This window comes from Arachis ipaensis, chromosome B10, assembly GCF_059453495.1.
Source record: "Arachis ipaensis isolate K30076 ecotype BB chromosome B10, ASM5945349v1, whole genome shotgun sequence".
Lineage (NCBI taxonomy): Eukaryota > Viridiplantae > Streptophyta > Magnoliopsida > Fabales > Fabaceae > Arachis > Arachis ipaensis.
This window is the reverse complement of record NC_142435.1, coordinates 80,940,158-80,961,522: the sequence shown is the minus strand read 5'-3', so window position 1 is coordinate 80,961,522 and position 21,365 is coordinate 80,940,158. Positions and strand designations below refer to the sequence as shown.

The following is a 21,365-nucleotide window of genomic DNA, read 5'->3' as shown; positions in this document are numbered from 1 at the left end:
ACCAATGAATTACATAAGTATCTCTATCCTATTTTATATTTTATTCATCTTTTAATTATCAAATCTCCATAACCATTTGAATCTGCCTGACTGAGATTTACAAGATGACCATAGCTTACTTCAAGCCGACAATCTCCGTAGGATCGACCCTTACTCACGTAAGGTTTATTCCTTGGACGACCCAGTGCACTTGCTGGTTAGTTGTGCGGAGTTGTGACAAAAAGTTGAGATTACAATTGTGCGTACCAAGTTGTTGGCGCCATTGATGATCACAATTTCGTGCACCAAATTTTTGGCGCCGTTTTGCCGGGGATTGTTCGAGTTTGGACAACTGACGGTTCATCTTGTTGCTCATATTAGGTAACTTTATTTTATGTTTAAGCTTTTTATTTTTTATTTTCAAAAAATTTCAAAAAAATAAATTATTCTATGTTCTTCAGAGTTTTTAAGAATGAATTCTAGAGTTTCATGATGATTTGTTGAAGTCTGGCTGGTTGTGAAACCATGTCTAAAGTTTTGGACCGAGGTTTCAACTTATCATCACAAGAGCTTGTTGATTTCTATCAATCTTGCTGTTGAGGGTTTTTTAGAATTTTTCTTGGGTTTCCTAGCTAGGTTTTTCTCGATTTTTCTAGGGATTTCTAAGAATTTCTAGGGTTTTCTATGGTTTTATTACTATTTTCTAGGATTTTCGAGGGTTTTTTTTATGGTTTTCTAGGGGTTTTTCTCGGGTTTTCTAGGGTTTTTTAGTATTTTCTAAGGTTTTCTTTGGGTTTCTTAGGTTTTTCTAGAATTTTCTAAGGTTTTCTAAGATTTGCTAGGGTTTTTAGGATTTTTCTCAGGTTTTCTAAGATTTTCTAGGATTTTCTAGGGTTTTCTATGGTTTTCTTAGGGTTTTCTAGGGTTTTCGAGGGTTTTCTTATTGTAAAGCTTGGCTGGCCATTGGCCATGTCTAGTGTTTTGGACCGAAGCTTTCATTGAAAGCTTGGCTGGCTAGTAAGCCATGTCTAATTCCTGGACCGGAGTTTTAGTCTAACATTGCATGATTCTTGGAATTCTCATTAAGAATTTTGAATTCCTTATTTTCTCTTTCTCCAATTAATTTTTGAAAAAATTACAAAAAAAATAAATAAAATTATAAAAATAAAAAATAATTTGTGTTTCTTGTTTGAGTCTAGTGTCTATTTTTAAGTTTGGTGTCTTGCATATTTTTAATTTTCTTGCAATTTTTGAATATATGAATTTTGTTTTTCATTAATCTTCAAGTTGTTCTTGATGATTTCCTTGTTCCGATCTTTAAACTCTCTTGTTTTGTGTGTTTTGTTATTTTTCATAAACATTCTCAAGTTGTTAGTGTCTCTAATATGAAAATTTCTAAGTTTGGTGTCTTGCATGCATTGTTTGTTTGATCTTAGTTTTCCATGATTAGTTGCATTTTGGTTGTTTCTCATCATTAAACATTCAAAAAAATTTCAAAATTATGTGTTTTCAAGTCAATAATACAGAGAATTGAAGATTCAGAACATTCAGCAGAGGAATTACACAGAAAAAGCTGGGCGTTCAAAACGCCCAGTGAGGAAGGAAAACTGGCGTTTAAACGCCAGCCAGGGTACCTGGCTGGGCGTTAAACGCCCAAAAGGGTAGAATTTTGGGCGTTAAATGCCAGAATAGATACCATTCTGGGCGTTTAACGCCAGGATCGCACAAGAGGTAAGATTTTGTTTTTAATTCAAATCTTTTGCAAATTTTCATAATTTTTCAAAATCAAATCTTTTTCAAATAATATCTTTTCAATCATATCCTTTCAAAATCAATTTCTTTCCATTTTATATTTTTTTACTATTTTCGAAAATCCTTGCTACAATTAATGATTTAATTCAAAATTTTCAAGTTGTTACTTGCCTATTAAGAAAGGATCAAATTTTAAATTCTAGAATCATATCTTTTAATTTCTTGTTAGTCAAGTAATCAACTTTAATTTTAAAACTTTCCTTTTTTTAATTTGATTCTCAATCATATCTTCTCAATCACATCTTTTTCAAAATAATTTTCAATCATATCTCTTTTATTTCTAATTTCAAAATCTTTTTCAAAATCAATTAACTATTACATCAATTTCAATTTTCAAAAATCATCAACCAAATTTTTAAAATTTATTTTAATTATTTCAAAATCTTTTTAATTTGTTTTCGAAAATTCTTCCCCTCTTCTCACATCCTTCTTTTTAAGGACTAACACTCCTCCACTAGCAGCAATTCGGACTCTCTCTCTATAAGTTCGAATTCTCTACCTTATCCTTCTATTGTTCTTTTCCTCTGACACCTCAAGGAATCTCTATATTGTGACATAGAGGATTCCATAGTTTCTTCTCCTCTCTTTCATATGAGCAGGAGCAAGGACAAAGGCATTCTTGTTGAAGCTAATCCTGAACCTAAAAGGACCTTAAAGAGAAAGCTAAGAGAAGTTAAAGCACAACTCTCTGTAGAGGACCTAACAGAAATTTTCAAACAAGAAGAAGCCATGGCAGCCGAAAACAACAACAATGCCAACAATGCAAGGAAGGTACTTGGTGACTTTGCTGCACCTACTCCCGACTTCTATGGGAGAAGCATCTCTATCCCAGCCATTGGAGCAAACAACTTTGAGCTTAAGCCTCAATTAGTTTCTCTGATGCAACAAAATTGCAAGTTTCATGGACTTCCATTGGAAAACCCAAATCAGAACTTGGCTGAATTCTTGCAAATATGTGGCACTGTCAAGACCAATGGGGTTGATCCCGAGGTCTAGAGGCTTATGCTTTTTCCCTTTGCTGTAAGAGACAAAGCTAGAATATGGATAGATTCACAACCTAAGGAAAGCCTGAACTCTTGGAAAAAGCTGGTCAATGCTTTTCTGGCCAAATTCTTTCCACTTCAAAAATTGAGTAAGCTTAGAGTTGAAGTCCAGACCTTCAGACAGAAGGAAGGTGAATCCCTCTATGAAGCTTGGGAAAGATACAAGCAATTGATCAGAAGGTGTCCTTCTGACATGCTTTCAGAGTGGAGCATCATAGGTATCTTCTATGATGGTCTGCCTGAACTGTCCAAGATGTCATTGGACAGCTCTACTGGAGGATCTCTTCATCTGAAGAAGACGCCTGCAGAAGCTCAGAAACTCATTGAAATGGTTGCAAATAACCAATTCATGTACACTTCTGAAAGGAATCCTGTTAATAATGGGACGAATCAGAAGAAAGGAGTTCTTGAGATTGACACTCTGAATGACATATTGGCTCAAAACAAAATATTGACTCAGCAAGTCAATATGATTTCTCAGAGTCTGTCTGGAATGCAAGCAGCAACAGGCAGTACCAAAGAAGCTTCATCTGAAGAAGAAGCTTATGATCCTGAGAACCCAGCAATGGAAGAGGTGAATTACATGGGAGAACCTTATGGGAACACCTATAATCCTTCATGGAGAAATCACCCAAATCTCTCATGGAAGGACCAACAGAGGCCTCAACAAGGCTTCAACAACAGTAATGGTAGAAGAAATAGGTTTAACAATAGCAAGCCTTTTTCATCATCTTCTCAGCAACAGACAAAGAATTCTAAGAAGAGCCATTCTAACTTAGCAACCATAGTCTCTGATTTAATTAAAACCACTCAAAGTTTCATGACTGAAACAAGATCCTCCATTAGAAATTTGGAGGCACAAGTGGGTCAGCTGAGTAAGAAAATTACTGAACTCCCTCCTAGTACTCTCCCAAGCAATAAAGAAGAGAATCCAAAAAGAGAGTGCAAGGCCATCAACATTACCCACTCGGCCAAACTTGGAGAGGAGGAAGAGGCAGTGATTTCCACTGAGGAAGACCTCAATGGACGTCCACTGGCCTCCAAGGAGTTCCCTAATGAGGAACCATGGGAATCTGAGGATCATACAGAGACCATAGAGATTCCATTAAATTTACTTCTGCCATTCATGAGCTCTGATGAGTATTCTTCCTCTGAAGAGGATGAAGATGTTACTGAAGAGCAAGTTGCTAAGTACCTTGGAGCAATCATGAAATTAAATGCCAAGTTATTTGGTAATGAGACTTGGGAGGATGAACCCCCCTTGCTCACCAAAGAACTGGATGACTTGACTAGGCAGAGATTACCTCAGAAGAGACAGGATCTTGGAAAGTTCTCAATACCTTGTACCATAGGCACCATGACCTTTGAGAAGGCTCTATGTGACCTGAGGTCAAGTATAAACCTCATGCCACTCTATGTGATAGAGAAGCTAGGGATCCGTAAGGTACAAGCTACAATAATATCACTAGAGATGGCAGATAATTCAAGGAAATAGGCTTATGGACTTGTAGAGGATGTTTTGGTAAAGGTTGAAGGCCACTACATCCCTGCTGATTTCATAATCCTAGACACTGGGAAGTGTATGGATGAATCCATCACCCTTGGCAGACCCTTCCTAGCCACAGCAAAAGCTGTGATTGATGTTGACAGAGGAGAATTGGTCATTCAAGTGAATGAGGACTCCCTTGTGTTTAAAGCTCAAGGATATCCCTCTGTAACCATGGAGAGGAAGCATGAAAAGCTTTTCTCAGTGCAGAGTCAAATAGAGCCCCTACATTCAAACTCTAAGTTTGGTGTTAGGAGGCCATCATCATGCTCTGAGTATCTGTGAGGCTCCATGAGAGCCCACTGTCAAGCTATTGACATTAAAGAAGTGCTTGTTGGGAGGCAACCCAATTTTATTTAATCATATCCATTTATTTTCCATTGTTATTTTATGTTTTCTGCAGGTTGATGATCATGTGAAGTCACAAAAATAGCTGAAAAAGCAAAAACATAATGAAAAATAGTATTAAAAATAGCACACCCTGGAGGAGAAGCTTATTGGCGTTTAAACACCAGTAAAGGTAGCAGAATGGGCATTAAACACCCAGTCTGGCACCATTCTGGGCGTTTAACGCCAGAAAGGGGCACAAAGCTGGCGTTAAATGCTAGAAATGGGTAGCAACTTGGCGTTGAACGCCAGGATTGGCAATCAAGGGGGCGTTTACACGCCACATGGTGCAGGGATGAGAAATCCTTGACACCTCAGGATCTGTGGACCCCACAGGATCCCCACCTACTTCATCTCTCTCTCTCTTCTTCACACCACTCCATAACAACCTTCCCCAAATACCCTCCACCAATCACCTCAATACCTCTTCCCCAAATACCCCTCACCTATCAAATCTTACCCTCTTCTCCATAATCTCTTCACCAATCCACATCCATCCATCATAAAACCCCACCTACCTCACCATTCAAATTCAAACCACTTTTCCTCCCAAACCCACCCATACATGGCCAAACCCTACCCCTCTCTCCACTCTTATATAAACCCATCTTCACTCCTTCATTTTCACACATCCACTGCAAGAATTTGATAAATTAGCGACGAATTTTTGCGAGAAATATTTTTTATCACTAATCCGTCACTAACTTGCGAGAAAATAGTGACGCACTAACGACAAAATTAATGAGCGATCACAAAATGTCCGAACTTGAGAAAAGTGACTGATTAGCGAGAGATTTACGAGTAAGTTTATTTCTCGCAAATTCAGTTTCGTAGCTAAAAAAGAGCGAGAAAAATTTCCTCGCTAATTTGTCACAAAATAATTAGCGAGTGACAATGTTCTAGCAAATTAGTCACTTAGAAGTTCAATAGAATAAAAGAAAAATAGCGAGGGATATTATTGTCACTATTCCGTCGCAAGTGTTTGATATACAATTAGCGAGAAATAATTCACACACTAGTTCGTCGCTAAATAAATTTTGTGCGAAAAGGCTAATTAGTGAAGAACAATGTTACTAGCTAATCCGTCACAAAGACTTGAAATGCATTTTGCGATGGACAAATTCCTAGCTAATTTGTCACCAAAGTTTTTATTTTTAGCGAGCAACTAGTTTCTCGCTAATTTGTCGCATAATATTGTAAAAATTCAAAATTAGGGTAGCGACAGAAAACAGTCGTCGCTAACCCGTCGCAACGGAAAATCATTCAGCTAGGGAAGTGTTCCTTGCTAATTAGTCGCTAAAGGGGAAATACAGATATTGAATGCCTAGGACCTAAGTAGTGAGAAATTTGCGACCGTTTAACAACCGACACACTTCGTTCGCTGATTTCAAGTCGCTGATTAGCGAGCGAAATACATTTGTCGCTAAGTTGTCGCAAGTTTAATTTAGCGAGCGACTTGGCAACGGCAATATTGTCGCAAAGCAAAAGCTATATCCTACCTATTTTGTAGCAAATTACTCGCTAATCTCGTTGGAAATTCGTCGCAAAGTTATAACAAATCCAAAGCTAACCAAGAAAATGTTAGAAGTAACTCGTCGCAATTGAGTCACTAATCAAAAGCTTATTTAGTGAGGAATTAGCGACCGCTTAACAACTGATAGACTTTCCTCACTTATTTCAAGTTGCTACTAATTTGTGAGGAAACACGTTAGTCTTTATTTCGTCACTACTTTAACTAGTGGTTCACGTGCTTGTTTAGCCACTTTTCTATTGAGTTTAAGAAATTAATTTTATATTTTTATTTTTAAAATTATAAATTTAATATTAATAATTAAAAATAAATTATAAAAAAGATAAAATACCTTAAATTATTTAACATGTAAAATGTATAAAATAAATAAAATTAAATTAAAAAACAAGATTAAAAAAATATTTTGTTGTTATTATGTGTAACAAAATCAATATAAACACTTACTAATATTATATAAAGATTAGTGATTTATAAATATTATTAAATTTATTTATTTTCTCAATCCTGTTTAATTAGAAACACATTTAAAAATTTATATCCAAATTATTCTTTATCTCCATCCATAATTCTAATAGCTAAAAAAATATATTTTTTCAATCTTATCTTGAACATATTTAATTTTCTTTGATTTTATTATTTTTTAAAATTATTAATTTTTATTTTTATTATATCATCTCATCATATTATACACTATTATTTTTTCTTATTTTTCTTTATACATGTATAATTATTATTGTCTCTGATTAATATAACTGTCATCTTAAAAATTGGTCAAAAATATAATTATCAGTTAATTTTCTTTCCTTCTTCTTACAGTTACTTTTTTTTTTTATTTTACACATAACTTCTATTCTTGTTGCTTTTTTTCTTATTCTGCTGAGTATATGTAGTACTCTTTTCTATCTTTCTTATGCTTAGTGAAAAAAATAATGATAGATATGTGTACGGAGAATGATAAAAAAAATATAATGAAAATAAAAATTAAAAAATTTGAATGAATAATGAAACTAAGGATGATGTAAGATATTAAATATAAAATTAAAAAAAATTTAACAATTAAAATTATGCAAAAAAAATTCTTTAAATTTAAATTTTTATATCCGCTTCAAATTAAATAAAATTGAAAAAATAACAAATAAACAAACATTTATAAATTTTTTATCTTGATTGTTATCTATAATAATAACGTAATGTTTTTAATATTATACTTAAATTAATTCAAATTTTATTATTCTATACATTAAAAAAAATTAAATAACTCATAAATTTTTTATTTTTATTTTTATTTATTAATAATGTATTATTTACAAATTTTTTTTTATCTCAAATGTATGATTTAAAAAACATAAAAATTAATTTTTATGATATACAATGTTCTGAAAACTGAATCAGATTAGCCAGTTTGATGGGGTTAATTGGTAACATGGTATTTATACAATATAAAATTAATCTAATAATATCACACAATAATACTTAAAAGACAATAATTTTATTAAATATAGTACTCTTTTAAAATAATCATAAATAATATTTTATAATAATTCATTATTCATTTCTATATATGGAAACGTTTCAAATTAATATGGTAACGGTTTCAGTTAACATGAGAGATAGGCAGTTTTAATGGGCTGTTTTAATTCAAGTCACATAATTTAAAACTGTCCATTTAAATGCGTAATTTAAAACTGTCTATTTAAACTGTAGTGATCGATCACGTAATTTAAAACTGTCATCACATTATTTTTTTAGAAATCATCTATTAGTACTCAAAAAAATAAAATTATAAAAAATTTAAAAATTTTGATAAACAAAACTTAAATGATATATAATTTAAATTTAAAAATTTTAATATAATTTGAACGATATAATTTGAACATTTCAAATAATAGAATATAAAAATAACCTTACAAAATTTTTAATATTAAATTGACCGTTTCAAATTATGTGTTTAAATGGACAGTTTAAATTATATGACTTAAATTAAAATCGCCCAATAAAATCATCTATCTTCCATATTAATTAAAACATTTCGATTAAAATGACCATATATCGTAAAAAAAAATTCCTATTCTACCTCTAATTTTATAAAAATTTTTACATTAAACTTCTTTTTTCACTCATCCATAGTCATCTTTCACTCAGCTGCACACACTCTCACCCAACCCTTTAACTCTCACTCACGAGAAAAAAAGAAAACAGAGAAGGAAACTAATCCTAATAATAATAATAATAATAAAACAGAGAAGAAAACTAATCCTAATAATAATAATAATAATAATAATAATAATAATAATAATAATAATAATATTATTATTATTATTATTATTATTATTATTATTATTAGTAGGACAAATCACCCTAATAAATCAATGGCATGTAAATCGAGACAGGACAGCTAGATTTATATAAAGTTCTCCATACTATATAAATCGAATTAGGCTGGTTAGATTTACTTGGAAACATATGAATGTGTGAATCGATATTATCTGTTTCGATTTGTGTGTAGTTAAAGCTCACCTAGTAAATCTATTTAGTCTAATTCAATTTACTACTAAAATTTGTAAATCTAATTATCCTAATTCGATTTCTATACAAAATGCCTTTGGGCGATTCACATACCATTTCTTGGTTTGGATGATTTTGGTAATATTTGTATGCATTTTGTTTATTTAAGTATTTTACCCAAAATGAGCTAAATTTGTCGGACTAGCTTGTTTACTTGACTTAAATAGATGGATATTTAACTCTAAAATCAATCTCGTAAAAATGCAAGTGTAAACAACTTAGCCATAGTTATCAGAACTAGACTGGCCAGCCAGTACGACCAGAAAACTAGTAAACCGATGTCCTATCCGGTTTGGTTCATTATTAAGACCAGACCTGCAATTGACTCGGTCAATAGCGGTCAAATAGTTAAAAACCAGATGATTTTGTCACGAATCGGACTCAATTTAGGCAGTTGATGACCCGCACTTCCTCCTTGACCCGCGTGCTCCACACGTAGACTAGTGGGGTGTGGATCACTGTAGGAGCATCTATTTGAATCCCATTCAAAAGTGGCGTCTCTAAGGTTCAATCCTTGAACCTAAGAATGAGTAAAAGATGGATATTTGACTCTAAAATCAAACTTGTAAAAAATGCAAGTCTAAATGACTTTGCCATAATTATTAGAACCGAATCAGATCGGATCGGACCGGTTTGACTGAAAAAACAGTGAATTGATGTCCTATCCGATTCGGTTCATTATTAAGATCGGACTTGCAATTAACTCAATCAATGGCGGTCAAAAGTTGAAATCGGACAGTTTTGTTGCGAATCGGACTTGGTTTAGGCAGTTGACCCGCACTTCCTCCTTGATCCGCACACTCCACACATAGACCAGCGGGGTGTGAATCACTGTAAAAGCATCTATTTAAATCCCCTTCAAAATGTGATTTTTTAAGGTTCAATCCTTGAACCTGAGAGTGAGTAAAAATTCCCATCTTATTTTATGTAATGCTTATAATTATATATACCATATTATTTTATATGTGCCACTAGTAGATTTTTTATTATATTTGCTCATTATTTTATGTATTATATAAAAGTATGGATTATATCATAATTTACATATAATTTAATTAAATCAAATTTAAATAATATAAAATGTTATTATTGTAAGACCCAAAAATTTCAGAAAAACTTATTAAGAGCTAATTTTGACTTAATTATTCATTAAGTACTTTAATTTCAAAAATTATTTTATTAAAGATAATTAAAACAAATTTTGATTAATTGAGTTTAAAGTAATTTAAGGTTTTATTTAATTTTATAATTATCAAATTATTTTCTATATTTAAATTATAAAACTTAGCAAATGTAAAATAATAAGAATTTTATATGATTTGATTTAAATGAGTGAGATTTTGGAATTTAACACTAATATTTTTATAAATAAAAAAATTAATTATATTACCTTATAATTTTAATTAAAATATTTGATTTCAAATTAATTAATATTTTGACACAATAAATAATATTTTAAAATAATTTTAGTGATTTAATTATATTTCATATTAACCCAAAATTCCAAATTTCATACGTAAAAGTATAAAACTCTAATTTTCAAATCAAAACCCTATATCCCCCCAAAACAACCCTGACCCTGATATTCACTAGCCACCGCCACACCCGCTCCCCTGATACACACCACAACACTCACTCACCTCTCACTATCAGCCGCACACACCCTCATCTCCCTTACCCTCTCCAACGGCACCCACACACTACAAGAGAACCGGGTGTTAGCTGCGCTAAAACACCAGCCCCTTTTCCAGAGCGCTGCTGTTCGAGGGAGCTGCTGCCGTTCGTCATGCGGTTTGAAGGTCCGCATCTAAGAACCTTATTGCCGGCCCAAATTGCTGGCCGTTCTCCCCAACCGCTCCAGATTGCTCTATTTTGTTGTGATTCCTGCTGCGTGAATACTCCCCCACTCCAAATAAACTGAACGGAGGCGGTAATGGGCCCTCACCGCAGCAGATGACATTGGGGGGAAGGGGATTTTGCCTCACTAAAATACCCAGAGCAAATTGATTTCGCGCCACAACCTTCAAGTATTTGGCGCGAGAACCCTTTATTCAGAGCCAAGGTATAGCAATCAACAAGGCTCCTTCCCCGCCGTCCTTACCCTTCCCTCTGTCAGATCCAACCGAGTCCGCTCCATCGTTGTTCCGGTCACCAGGCTCCTCCCTCATCCGTGTAGCTCCCGTGCACGAAGGTGAAGTAGAAGGGGTCGTCGGAGTCTTCTCCTTCTGCTGTGCATGCGTGTGAAGTCGTCGGCGTCATCCCAATCCATCCGTCCCTGTGTCATTCTTGGCAGCCTTCTCCCCTTTGGCGGTGCTTCGCGTTGCCGATTGCAATAGACTCCCCTCTCAGTGGTAAGTTCCTCTCCCTCGTCCCAATTTATGTTTCGGGGCTCTTGAGAAAACTATTCGAGCATCAATTAATCTTTATGCTTCATTAATTTTGGTCTGAACAACGTATGTTGATTAATTTTGGCCAAATTTTTCTTCAATTTAACACTCAGATTGAATTTTTTCCCAATATCTGAACCCTGAGTCTTGATGTGTTTTTAGGAGTTAGTTGATTTACTTGTTAAATGCTGAAAAACCTGCTTGCTTTGCGTGGAACCTGTGATTGCTTTCTTTCGTATCAAGACCCATGCACTGTCTATCTGAATTTATTTTACAATCCTTTAATTTTTTCCATACTCTGAATAGTCTTCATGTTTCGAAGTTGGAGATGTATGTGTTTTTGAACTCACCAATGAAAAAGATCTGTTTGATGTTCATATTTGTAGAGCCCAATGCTAGGGTAATGTATTATAACTTCAGGAACTAAGAGCTTTTAATTCTTAAATAAGGTTAATTACGCGGAGATGCATCACCTTTTTTTTCCTTTTCTGCATAATCAAACTTTTATATTTGGTTTGGAGCAGGTTTATATATGTATGTACTAAGTATTTTAATTTTATTTCTTGTTTTGTCACTCCATGTTTGTGTTTTTGAGCTCATCAATGAAAAAGATAAGGAGGTAAAGTTGTAGCAAACTCCTAGTCCGCAGCCGTCAAATCTTGGGAAACATACCAGTGGTTCACCTTCAAGCTAAAAATATATCTGCTAAGACATATCAAAGTAGTAGTACTAAGCAATGCTATTGCGGTTATGTGCTTGATTCATGTAACAAAAAAAGTTCAACTTCTTATTGTCTTTCTTTTCTTCCTTTTTTAACTTTTTACCACATACTTTGTTGTTTGACTGCATTATTGCTTGAAAGTAACTATAAAATGGGCAGGTATATTTTCATGTTGATGGATAGATCCTCTTGCATGTTACATGATTGCTATATTGAATTTAAGTTTTATTTTTATTGGAGTCGTAGATTTGGAATCTATAGAGAAAGAACATAAAAATTAAAGTGCAAAAACTGTTCAATCTAAAATGACTTCTTGGTAAAACACCTCAATTGACCATGTAAGGAAAGGGACATGTTTAGGAGTAGTTTGTGTTCAATTTTTCAAGAACAAATTATTCATTTCTTTGATTATATCTTATTAAAAAGAGATAGTGATGGTGACTTTGACGTGTGTATTCACATGCATTTGGAGAATTTGTGTTTTTGTTCATGCTGAGTAGTGGTACTATACAGTGACAATGAATGCATACACAAGGCTTTGATATGATGCGTTTGGTTGGCTTTTACTTTCCATGGTTAGACAACAAATATCTTTACAATATGTGCTTGTATAACAACACCATTAGCCCTACATCTTTAGTCTCAAGATGAAACCCATTTCCCATAAGCACTAACCAGTCCTTTCAAAGATGTTGACAGCATTTCAATAATGGTTTAGGTATTGCAAGAAAAAATATGCATATTCGTTGTGCAGTGTGTTTGATTTGGCTAGACCTCTTTTTTTCATTTTTTTTCTCAAATGGGTTGGACTGTCTCTAATCTTTTTTTTTCATTTTTGTTTACCATGTGCCAAGGCCTCGTCACATTTGGCTAGTGCTAGAGTTTATTTTGCAGTAAAGTGGTTTATATTTGATAGTTTGATATCTGTTATGAATGTTTATTTTCCATGGTTTTAATCTCAAGATCTCTCATCAGCTTATCAATATCTTGGTTACCATTGTTAAATGTTTCCTCTAATTCTCGGAGTTAAATTCTGACTTTCTCTGAACTTAATTTATTTGCATTGAATCAGGTTCTCGGACGAGCGGGTATATCGGAGCTCTGAAATAATTTACTTGGGGTGTATTCCTGTACCTGTAGCTGTGACAGGTATTATCAATAGAGTAGAACCAATAAGTCTTGCACAAAGTCTTTTGGGGAATTTATTAAGTATTAATTTTTATATTTTTATTTGATATATTTTGTTTTTAGTTGAATTGGAGGATTTTGTTGTATTATTTTTAATTTTTTTTTTTGCATTTTTTCCCCTTAGGCTAGGCATCAGGATTTTGTTGAATGGGTGATTAGTATCTGTAAAATGACACTATAGTTTGTCTCGGAGAGTGTTATAGTGAATAGTGGATTTGGTTCCATACTTCCATTACTGTTAGTTGTTACAAGTTGAATGTGAAAAGGCCTGTTGTATCCCTCGTTTCTATCCATCCTTTAATTATGTATTCGTATTTTGTACTACTCAGATTCTTTTGCGAGTTTGCTGGTTAGCGTATGGATGCTGCGTTGAACTGTGTTGTGGTGCATAGCTTTGATCCAATTTTGCTGTGTTTTGCATATCAAGCGAATTACTTAGTTATTTGATTTTAGTTAAATGTGAAAATTGTGTATACTCGTGTTCAGCATTTCTTTTTAGTCTATTTTATTTTATTTTTTTATTTTGCATCAGATTTGTACGTGAACTGTATTTTATATTTTTTTGCTGCTAGCAATCTGAGAGAGTTGTTTCTTATTTGATTGAATGCCAAAATCAAGTAGTTTTCAGTTTTTGAATAATATTCATTTTTTATTCTGAGTGAGTTGTTTTGGTTCTTTTTGTGACAGCTGTGTACGCTTGATATTTTTATATTCCCCCCTTTTGACATGCATGGTTATATGAGATGTTATTATTTGATACGTGTATTCCATGAGGAAAACTGAAGTCTTTTTTTATCTTTCCATCGTGTAAATGATTTTGGATGCAGATTTTGAAGGCAAGACAGATCTCAACATTCGTGCTTTAGAGGTTGTGGAAGAACTTAGAACTAAAAGAGCAGACAAGCAGGTCAGTTATTAGTTATCACCCTTGAATGCTAATATCCATATGTCGTTGTCAGTGTTGTAAACTCTGGATCATACTTTGACCTTTTTCCTTTTTATGGTTTTCCCGTTGTCATTACCACTAATTTATAAAAGAAGGTTTTCAAAGTTTTTTTTCTTCTCAACTCTATTTTTCCTCTATTTCTCTGTAAAAAAACAAAGTTTAGCGTAAATTGTGAAGCTCAAGTCTCTTGAAAAGAATATGTAACTTCATTAACTATATAATTGTTATTTGTATTTATTAGATATATAATTATTTATATATTTTTACTTAAAAAATAATTTTTTAAAATAAATAATTTTATGACATAGTATCATAATATAATATTTAAAAAAAATCTGAAATTTGATCATTATTTTAGAAAAAATATTAAATACAAAACAAATAAAACAGTATTCATGCTTCAAAGCTTAAAAAGCGACTCTGTTGAGGAAATATTTTTACAAAAATAATTTTGTGATCATGTTATAGATGGAGAAATAGATATTACTATATTAAAGAGGGTTTAATTTTTATGGTAACTTAGAATCAGGATCCAGGTGATTTAGTGGTTCTTTTAGATGCATAGGAAAACAAATATAATTTTAATGTTTTAATTTAGAGGATGAAGACTCATGACCAAAAATAGAATGAGTGGCTATTTAGTTAGAACTCATGTGATGATGCTGCAATGTCATTTTAATTTAGGGGAGCTATTAAAATCATGTGTATGTCTTGATTAGACTTGAGTGAGTAATGATCAAGTAACATTTGCGGTTGTCTTGTTGACCACATTATATACGCAACTCAATTGGTTGATGAATGGTTGTTTACCATTTTGACTTACCCCTTTCCATTTTTATATTAGTGCCTTCACCAACTCATACAGTATATTTTAATGCTATACTAATTTCTCATTTTTTTATTTCTCATATTAATATAATATTCCTCTTTTTCTTTTTTAAGGAAGGAATTTTATTTTCCATTTCAAATATTTGGCATCGGACCCAGAGTTTCTTTCTTCCAGTATTTTTTTTTTGAAAGTGCAGCATTTTTCAATGAGTAAGCAAATTTCTCCTACATTTCTGGTGCCTGTGTATTATCCTGTATGCTAGTAATTAAAGGTTTTATTATTCGGTTTAACAATCAATCGCCAATTCTATATCAAGTGTTAATTACTTACTTTTTTCTCGTGGTCCGACTTTATTTTTCGATTTGTCGTCGTTCCAATTTTCTCAATAAACTAGATATCGATAAGAGCTGGATTTCAAAATCACGAGTTGGTGCAGAATATAGGGACGGTTTGACCAGATTCCTAGATTTTGCATTTGCCAATGCATCATCTGATGGGATGATACGTTGTCCATGTCCGAAGTGTGGTTTCCGCCTCTTACAAAATAGAGAGGATGCGTTCGATCACTTGGTGATCAACCCTTTCCCGTCTACTTACACATTTTGGATCCATCACGGTGAGAGACGCGGGGTCGAGCCCTCTTCCGACGGACAAGAAGATCAATCTGAACAACATTTTAACGCCCCGATTCTTGATATGGTCCACGATGCATTCAACTTCTCAGGACTTCCCGGTCCCGAAGAAGGCTCGGAGAATGAACCGGACGGCGGCGCTATGGATGAGTTGCCTAACTTATACAATGAACCTAGTCGAGAGTCCCGCAACTTTCAGTGCCTACTCGAAGACGGGGAGCAGGAGTTATACCCAGGATGTTCAAAGTTCTCTAAGTTATCTTTCTTGGTGAGGCTCTATCACATTAAGTCCATGTGCGGAGTGAGCGATAAGGCCTTCGGAATGATATTGGAGTTGCTCGCGGATGCGTTTGAGCATGCCCGGATTCCATCCACTGTGCACGATGCCAAAAAAGTCATAAGAAGACTCGGTCTCGAGTACAAGAAGATAGATGCATGTCCAAATGACTGCATGCTATACCAGGGCAACGACCAAGAGCTGACCAAATGCAAGCAGTGTGGGACATCGAGATGGAAGCATAAGACTAAGAAGAACTCTAGGGTGAGGATCAAAATGGTTGTCAAGAAGAACGGCAAACCACAAGCGGCGAAGATTCTTCGTTACTTCCCCCTTATTCCACGATTGCAGAGGTTATATATGTCTAGTAAGACAGCCGTTGACATGCTGTGGCATAAGAGAGGTCCTAACTCTGATGGTATGTATAGGCATCCAAGGGACGCCGAGGCATGGAAGTCATTTGACGTACGATATCCCGACTTCTCTCGTGATCCGCGTAGTGTTCGCCTAGCATTAGCCAGCGATGGCTTTAACCCTTTTGGGAACATGAGCTCGAAGTACTCAATTTGGCCAGTGGTTCTTATCCCGTATAACATGCCGCCCTGGATTCGCATGAAACCCACTTCGTTCATCCTCTCTATGATTATTGCTGGTCCTAAAATGCCTGAAAATGACATAGACGTCTACCTAGAGCCGTTAATCAACGAGTTGAAGCAATTATGGAGGGGTGTTGAAACTTATGATGCAGTCGAGAAAAAAACCTTCAAGATGCAAGCTGCGTTGATGTGGACAATCAGTGATTTTCCAGGCTTGGGGAACTTATCTGGGTGGAACACGTACGGTGGGAGAGCTTGTCCTGCGTGCAATTTGGATGCTGAAACTAAACGCCTTACACACAGCTAGAAATGGTGTTTCATGGGTCATCGTCGCTTTCTGAATCATGGCCACAAATACAGAAAAGACCGGTACTCCTTTGATGGAAAGTTAGAGGATAGAGGTCCGCCTATTAGAGTCTCCGGTAGAGACATTCTCGGGCAGTTAGAGGGTGTGCATGTCCAATTTGGCAAGGTGCAATCGGTTACGGGGAAAAGGACACGCGGACAGCAAACTCCCATGCAAGACGAGTCTCCTTGGAAGAAGAGGAGTATATTCTTTGAGCTGCCATATTGGGAGAACAATGAATTGCGTCACAACCTTGATGTCATGCACATAGAGAAGAATGTCTGTGACAACATAGTATTCACCATAATGAACGAGAAAGGTAGGTCTAAAGACCACATTAAAGCTCGAAGAGACCTCCAGTCGATGGGAATCAAGCATGATTTGTGGCCACGGGAAGATGGAAAGTACCCATCTGCCATCTTTACTGTGACCAATCCACAGAAGGAGCTCTTTCTGCGGACTATCAAGAACGTAGTCTTTCCAGATGGATACGCTAGCAACATTTCCCGCTGCGTGGATTTACGACAGCGCAAGTTGTCGGGGCTGAAAAGCCACGACTGTCACATTCTAATGGAATATCTACTTCCAATCGCGTTAAGGAATGCATTGCCTCTCCAAGTGTCTTCTGTCCTGGCGGATTTGTCATCCTTTTTTCGTCGATTATGCAGCAAATCTATAGACCCTCAACAACTTCCTCTCCTTCAGAGTCATGTGGTTCATACTCTGTGTCGCATGGAGACGATTTTCCCTCCTTCTTTCTTCACAGTGATGGTTCACTTGACAGTGCATCTGGTCGAGGAGGTGCGTCTAGGTGGCCCAGTGCATTATCGGTGGATGTACCCAATTGAACGGTAATTATCAAACAAAATTATTAATTTTTGCCATTAATTAGTGCTTATGACACGTGTTATATTCCCAAAGGTACCTATGCCGTCTCAAGCAGTACGTGCGTAGTAGATCACAACCAGAGGGCTCAATTGCAGAGGGATACTTATCCGAGGAGATTCTCGTATTCTGTTCAAGGTACTTAGATAGTGTCGAGAGTAGGATTAATCGACCATCCCGTGTTGACGATCGACCGCGTGAAGTCATGCCTGATGAGAGTGCAACCATGTTCCCAGAGGTTGGAAAGGCGGTCGGGGCTGCTTCTTTTTACACCCTCACACCAGCTGAAAAATTACAAGCTCACCGTCACGTATTGGTCAATTGCCTGGCCGTGGAAAAATATCTTGAGTAAGTGCATTTGAAAGTATCTACTTCGTATGATTTTGGACGGTTGGAGAACCTGACGTGACATTTTTGTGATGTTTGTAGTGAGTTTAGGGCGATCACAAAGAGAAAGTTACGAAGTAGGACAAGGTCAGAGTCTCACATAGACAGTGTTGTGCACAGAGAATTTTCCGATTGGTTCAAGCGTAAGGTGAAACGTTTTTTCATTTATACACATACATATTAATAAATGGTGTCATATTATTCGTATCCCAATATAATGAAAAGTCAATTTGTTCACTTTCAGGTTACATTGGGAAGCAGCATGCACCCAAACGAATTGCAGTGGCTTGCATGTGGGCCCAATGTTCAAGTTAGCCAATATACATCATACAACGTAAATGGATTTAAGTTCAGAACCCTATCGAGAGAGGAAGGGTTGAAAACCCAAAATAGTGGGGTGTATGTCACTTCTGACACTAGGAGTTACGCAAGCAAGCGCGATAGTAATGTTGCCGTTGGTAGCGTCTCGTATTACGGAAAACTAGTGGACATCATTGAGTTAAATTACAGTGGTCAATTCACAGTCGTCTTGTTTAGATGTATCTGGGCAAACACCACATCTGGCAGAGGTATAAAAAAGGACTCTTTGGGACACACAGTGGTTAACTTCTCTCATCCAATTCATACCGGTGATCGAGAAGATGATGAACCGTATATTCTTGCATCCGAGGCTCGCCTAGTGTACTATGTCGAGGATGATGCTGATAAAGAATGGAGTGTGGTAATCCATGTGAACCCAAGGGACATGTTTGAAATGGGTGAAGATATAGGACAGTGTAACTTCGAATTTTCTCCCCAACCGATTCTGACTGGGTTGGCTGAGTTTGACGTCGAAGGTTTGTCATTGAGACGGGACGACGATTTGGAGGAACCAACCACTGATGCCATTGATAACTGCGACGAGGCTGCCTATATATAGATGTCTTCGGAGACTAATTCTGGACATAGGCGTTATTTTTGTAGTGTATATCACTGTTGAGGGTTATAAGATCGCATAAATATTATATTGGCATCTAGCATGTAATAGGTTCTTAGAACTTGGTTACACCTGATGTATATTCCTATTTATTTATAATTAATTTACCTGGAGAATGTGATTTTTTAAACATATGTGTGGCTCAATTTATTTAACCAAGTAAGATGTTATTAGATTGTAATTGACACTATATATTGACTGACATGATCTTTTTTGCCAGGGAAATTGGAAGAGATGGACCTCTTTCTTTGTGCCTCTAGCATCTTGTTTTGCAATGCAATGATCGAGGCCTCCCCGTTCTCTTCACTAGAGCACGCAATTTCATTCGCAAGAAACTTGTGGTTCAACACGTTGCCCATTCAGTCATGGCTGGACACATTCTCAGCACACAGGCACTTATCAGATGCTATTACTTTTGCGCGTGGGGATATTAGGATGGTAAGTTGTCATGTGTCTGCTCGCCTAAAGGCTGCTTGGCTTTATTTCAACCTGCCGTAGCAAATCTAGATGTTTTATTGTCTTTAATTAAAAGGCACCTTCGAAAGGGGCTAACATTTGTCTGAAAAAATGGACATTGCAGGGATTGCTTCAATACCTACCAGAGTACCGCAAGAAATTCGGCTTCGGGTTCGTGACTAGCACGAACCTGCGCCTTTCGCAACAAATACTGGAGGAGGTGCAGGTACCGTTTTTAATCTTTTTAACACGTGATTGTATGATTTAAGGAAAATAAATAAAAATAATAATAAGGGAGTAATTGAATGAGAAGAGAAGCAAATAGTGTGAGTGGGATTATAATAATTTTGTCCGATGAGTTAGGAAGAAGAATGGGGTTGTGAATGAAATTGGGTTGAAGACTTGTGACTCTGTTGGGGATGCTGGTGACATCATCATATTATTGATTATTAACAACAACTCATAATTGAGTGCAACTAGTTAACTCAATCCTAAAACCCTATAGTTTGTAAGATTACAGTAATAATTCTTTATGCATTTTTGTATGTTGATAAGTATATTTATTTTCCTCCTAAGAAAAAAATTCTCAAACTCTTGAACATGTTGTCTACGTGATTATGGGTGTGCCTTGAATTCAGAAATCTATTTTTATTTGTTGTTTCTTCATCCAATTAAAGAATGGAGGAGGAAGTAGGTTACTTTTGAGGGGGAGGTGTTTACCATCTTCCTTCCCATCATTTTCCCATTTGATTGTGACGACTTCATGATTGAGTTACTAAACATGTTTGTTACTTGTTAGGCACAATTATTTTGTGATTGTTTATTCGCGCTAAGAAAAGTAAGCTTGTTTAGTGTTTTTAGTTAAAATAATTTGACGTCACAGATTGAGCCTCTCTTGTATTTTTGAAATTGTTAGTTAGTTTCAAAGGACCAATTAATTAGTTCATCATTTGGTTTGATGTGACGACTAAGAAATCACCACTCTAGTATTATACCATGTCTTTTCCTTGGACGCTCCTAAGTATGACTTTCAGTGATATTATTTAAAGAAAGAAAGAAAGAAATGAAGGAACAGCTTGGTATATATTTCTGACCTATATTTCTGATCTATACCACCATGTCAATTCAAATTTGTCAAGCATGTCCATTACTTAACTATATTTCTGATTGGTCTGGCTGATTTTGGCATGTTCTTGTGCAGGCACGATATCAGAATAGTCTGCAAGTTGAACTTGAAACGGCATCTCGGGAGGAATTCACTCTTATAGAAAGACGTCTTACGAAACTATGGGAACGTAAGCCAAACCAGCAGTTTATAACATGGCGCTATTTTGTGCTTTGATTTTTGGAAAATTTGTGACTTCTAATAACTTGTTTGCCTATGGTGTATCCGTCAGGTTTGTCTCGGGAAAAGATTCTAGAAGTTTCGGAAGAGACTGGCGAGGTAGTTCAAGATTCAATGCTCGAAGATGACGTTGCGCCAGATAGTTCTGATGAGGTTGTCTCTAAAGGACACCAACCTTCCATCATAACCTTTGACCTCAATAAAACTCCAGAGGAGAATGATATTTGCTGACTGCTCTCTTTATTATTAGTCTGCCTTATCTCACGAAATATTAGGACTGAACTGAACAAAGTGACTATTTGTGATCATTCATTTGCCTGTTGAATTCGATGAAATGATAATGAATTTGGAATAGATTAATCTCAAATTACTATATATCTAACATTAGATTTATTTAAGTTTTGCATGCATAAGTTTATATTTTTATTTTATTGTTTATCTGATTTTATTTTTTATCTACTTTCTGTTTTTCACTTTGAAATTTATCAGTGATCAAATTCTAGACCTTTTAGATATGAAGTTTTGATATCA

The 21,365-nt window shown here is 35.3% G+C and overlaps 1 protein-coding gene, 1 non-coding gene and 1 pseudogene across 2 annotated transcripts; 2 read left to right on the top strand and 1 right to left on the bottom strand.

The window, feature by feature from the left end:
- Positions 1-18,976, top strand: part of LOC148580587 (uncharacterized) — a 33,470-nt pseudogene extending 14,494 nt beyond the window's left edge.
- On the bottom strand, positions 2,926-3,033 carry LOC148580588 (small nucleolar RNA R71). Its single transcript, XR_015895757.1, has one exon. It is a non-coding gene; the product is annotated as a small nucleolar RNA R71 (small nucleolar RNA).
- A 285-nt stretch (positions 18,977-19,261) lies between the features above and the next one.
- LOC107646776 (uric acid degradation bifunctional protein TTL-like) lies at positions 19,262-21,065 on the top strand. The gene is made up of 4 exons (XM_088487421.1): positions 19,262-19,471; positions 19,614-19,715; positions 20,691-20,784; positions 20,887-21,065. Exons 1-4 carry the CDS (start codon positions 19,268-19,270, stop codon positions 21,063-21,065), a joined length of 579 nt encoding a protein of 192 aa, XP_088343547.1. The 5' UTR covers positions 19,262-19,267.
- The last annotated feature ends 300 nt before the right edge of the window (positions 21,066-21,365 follow it).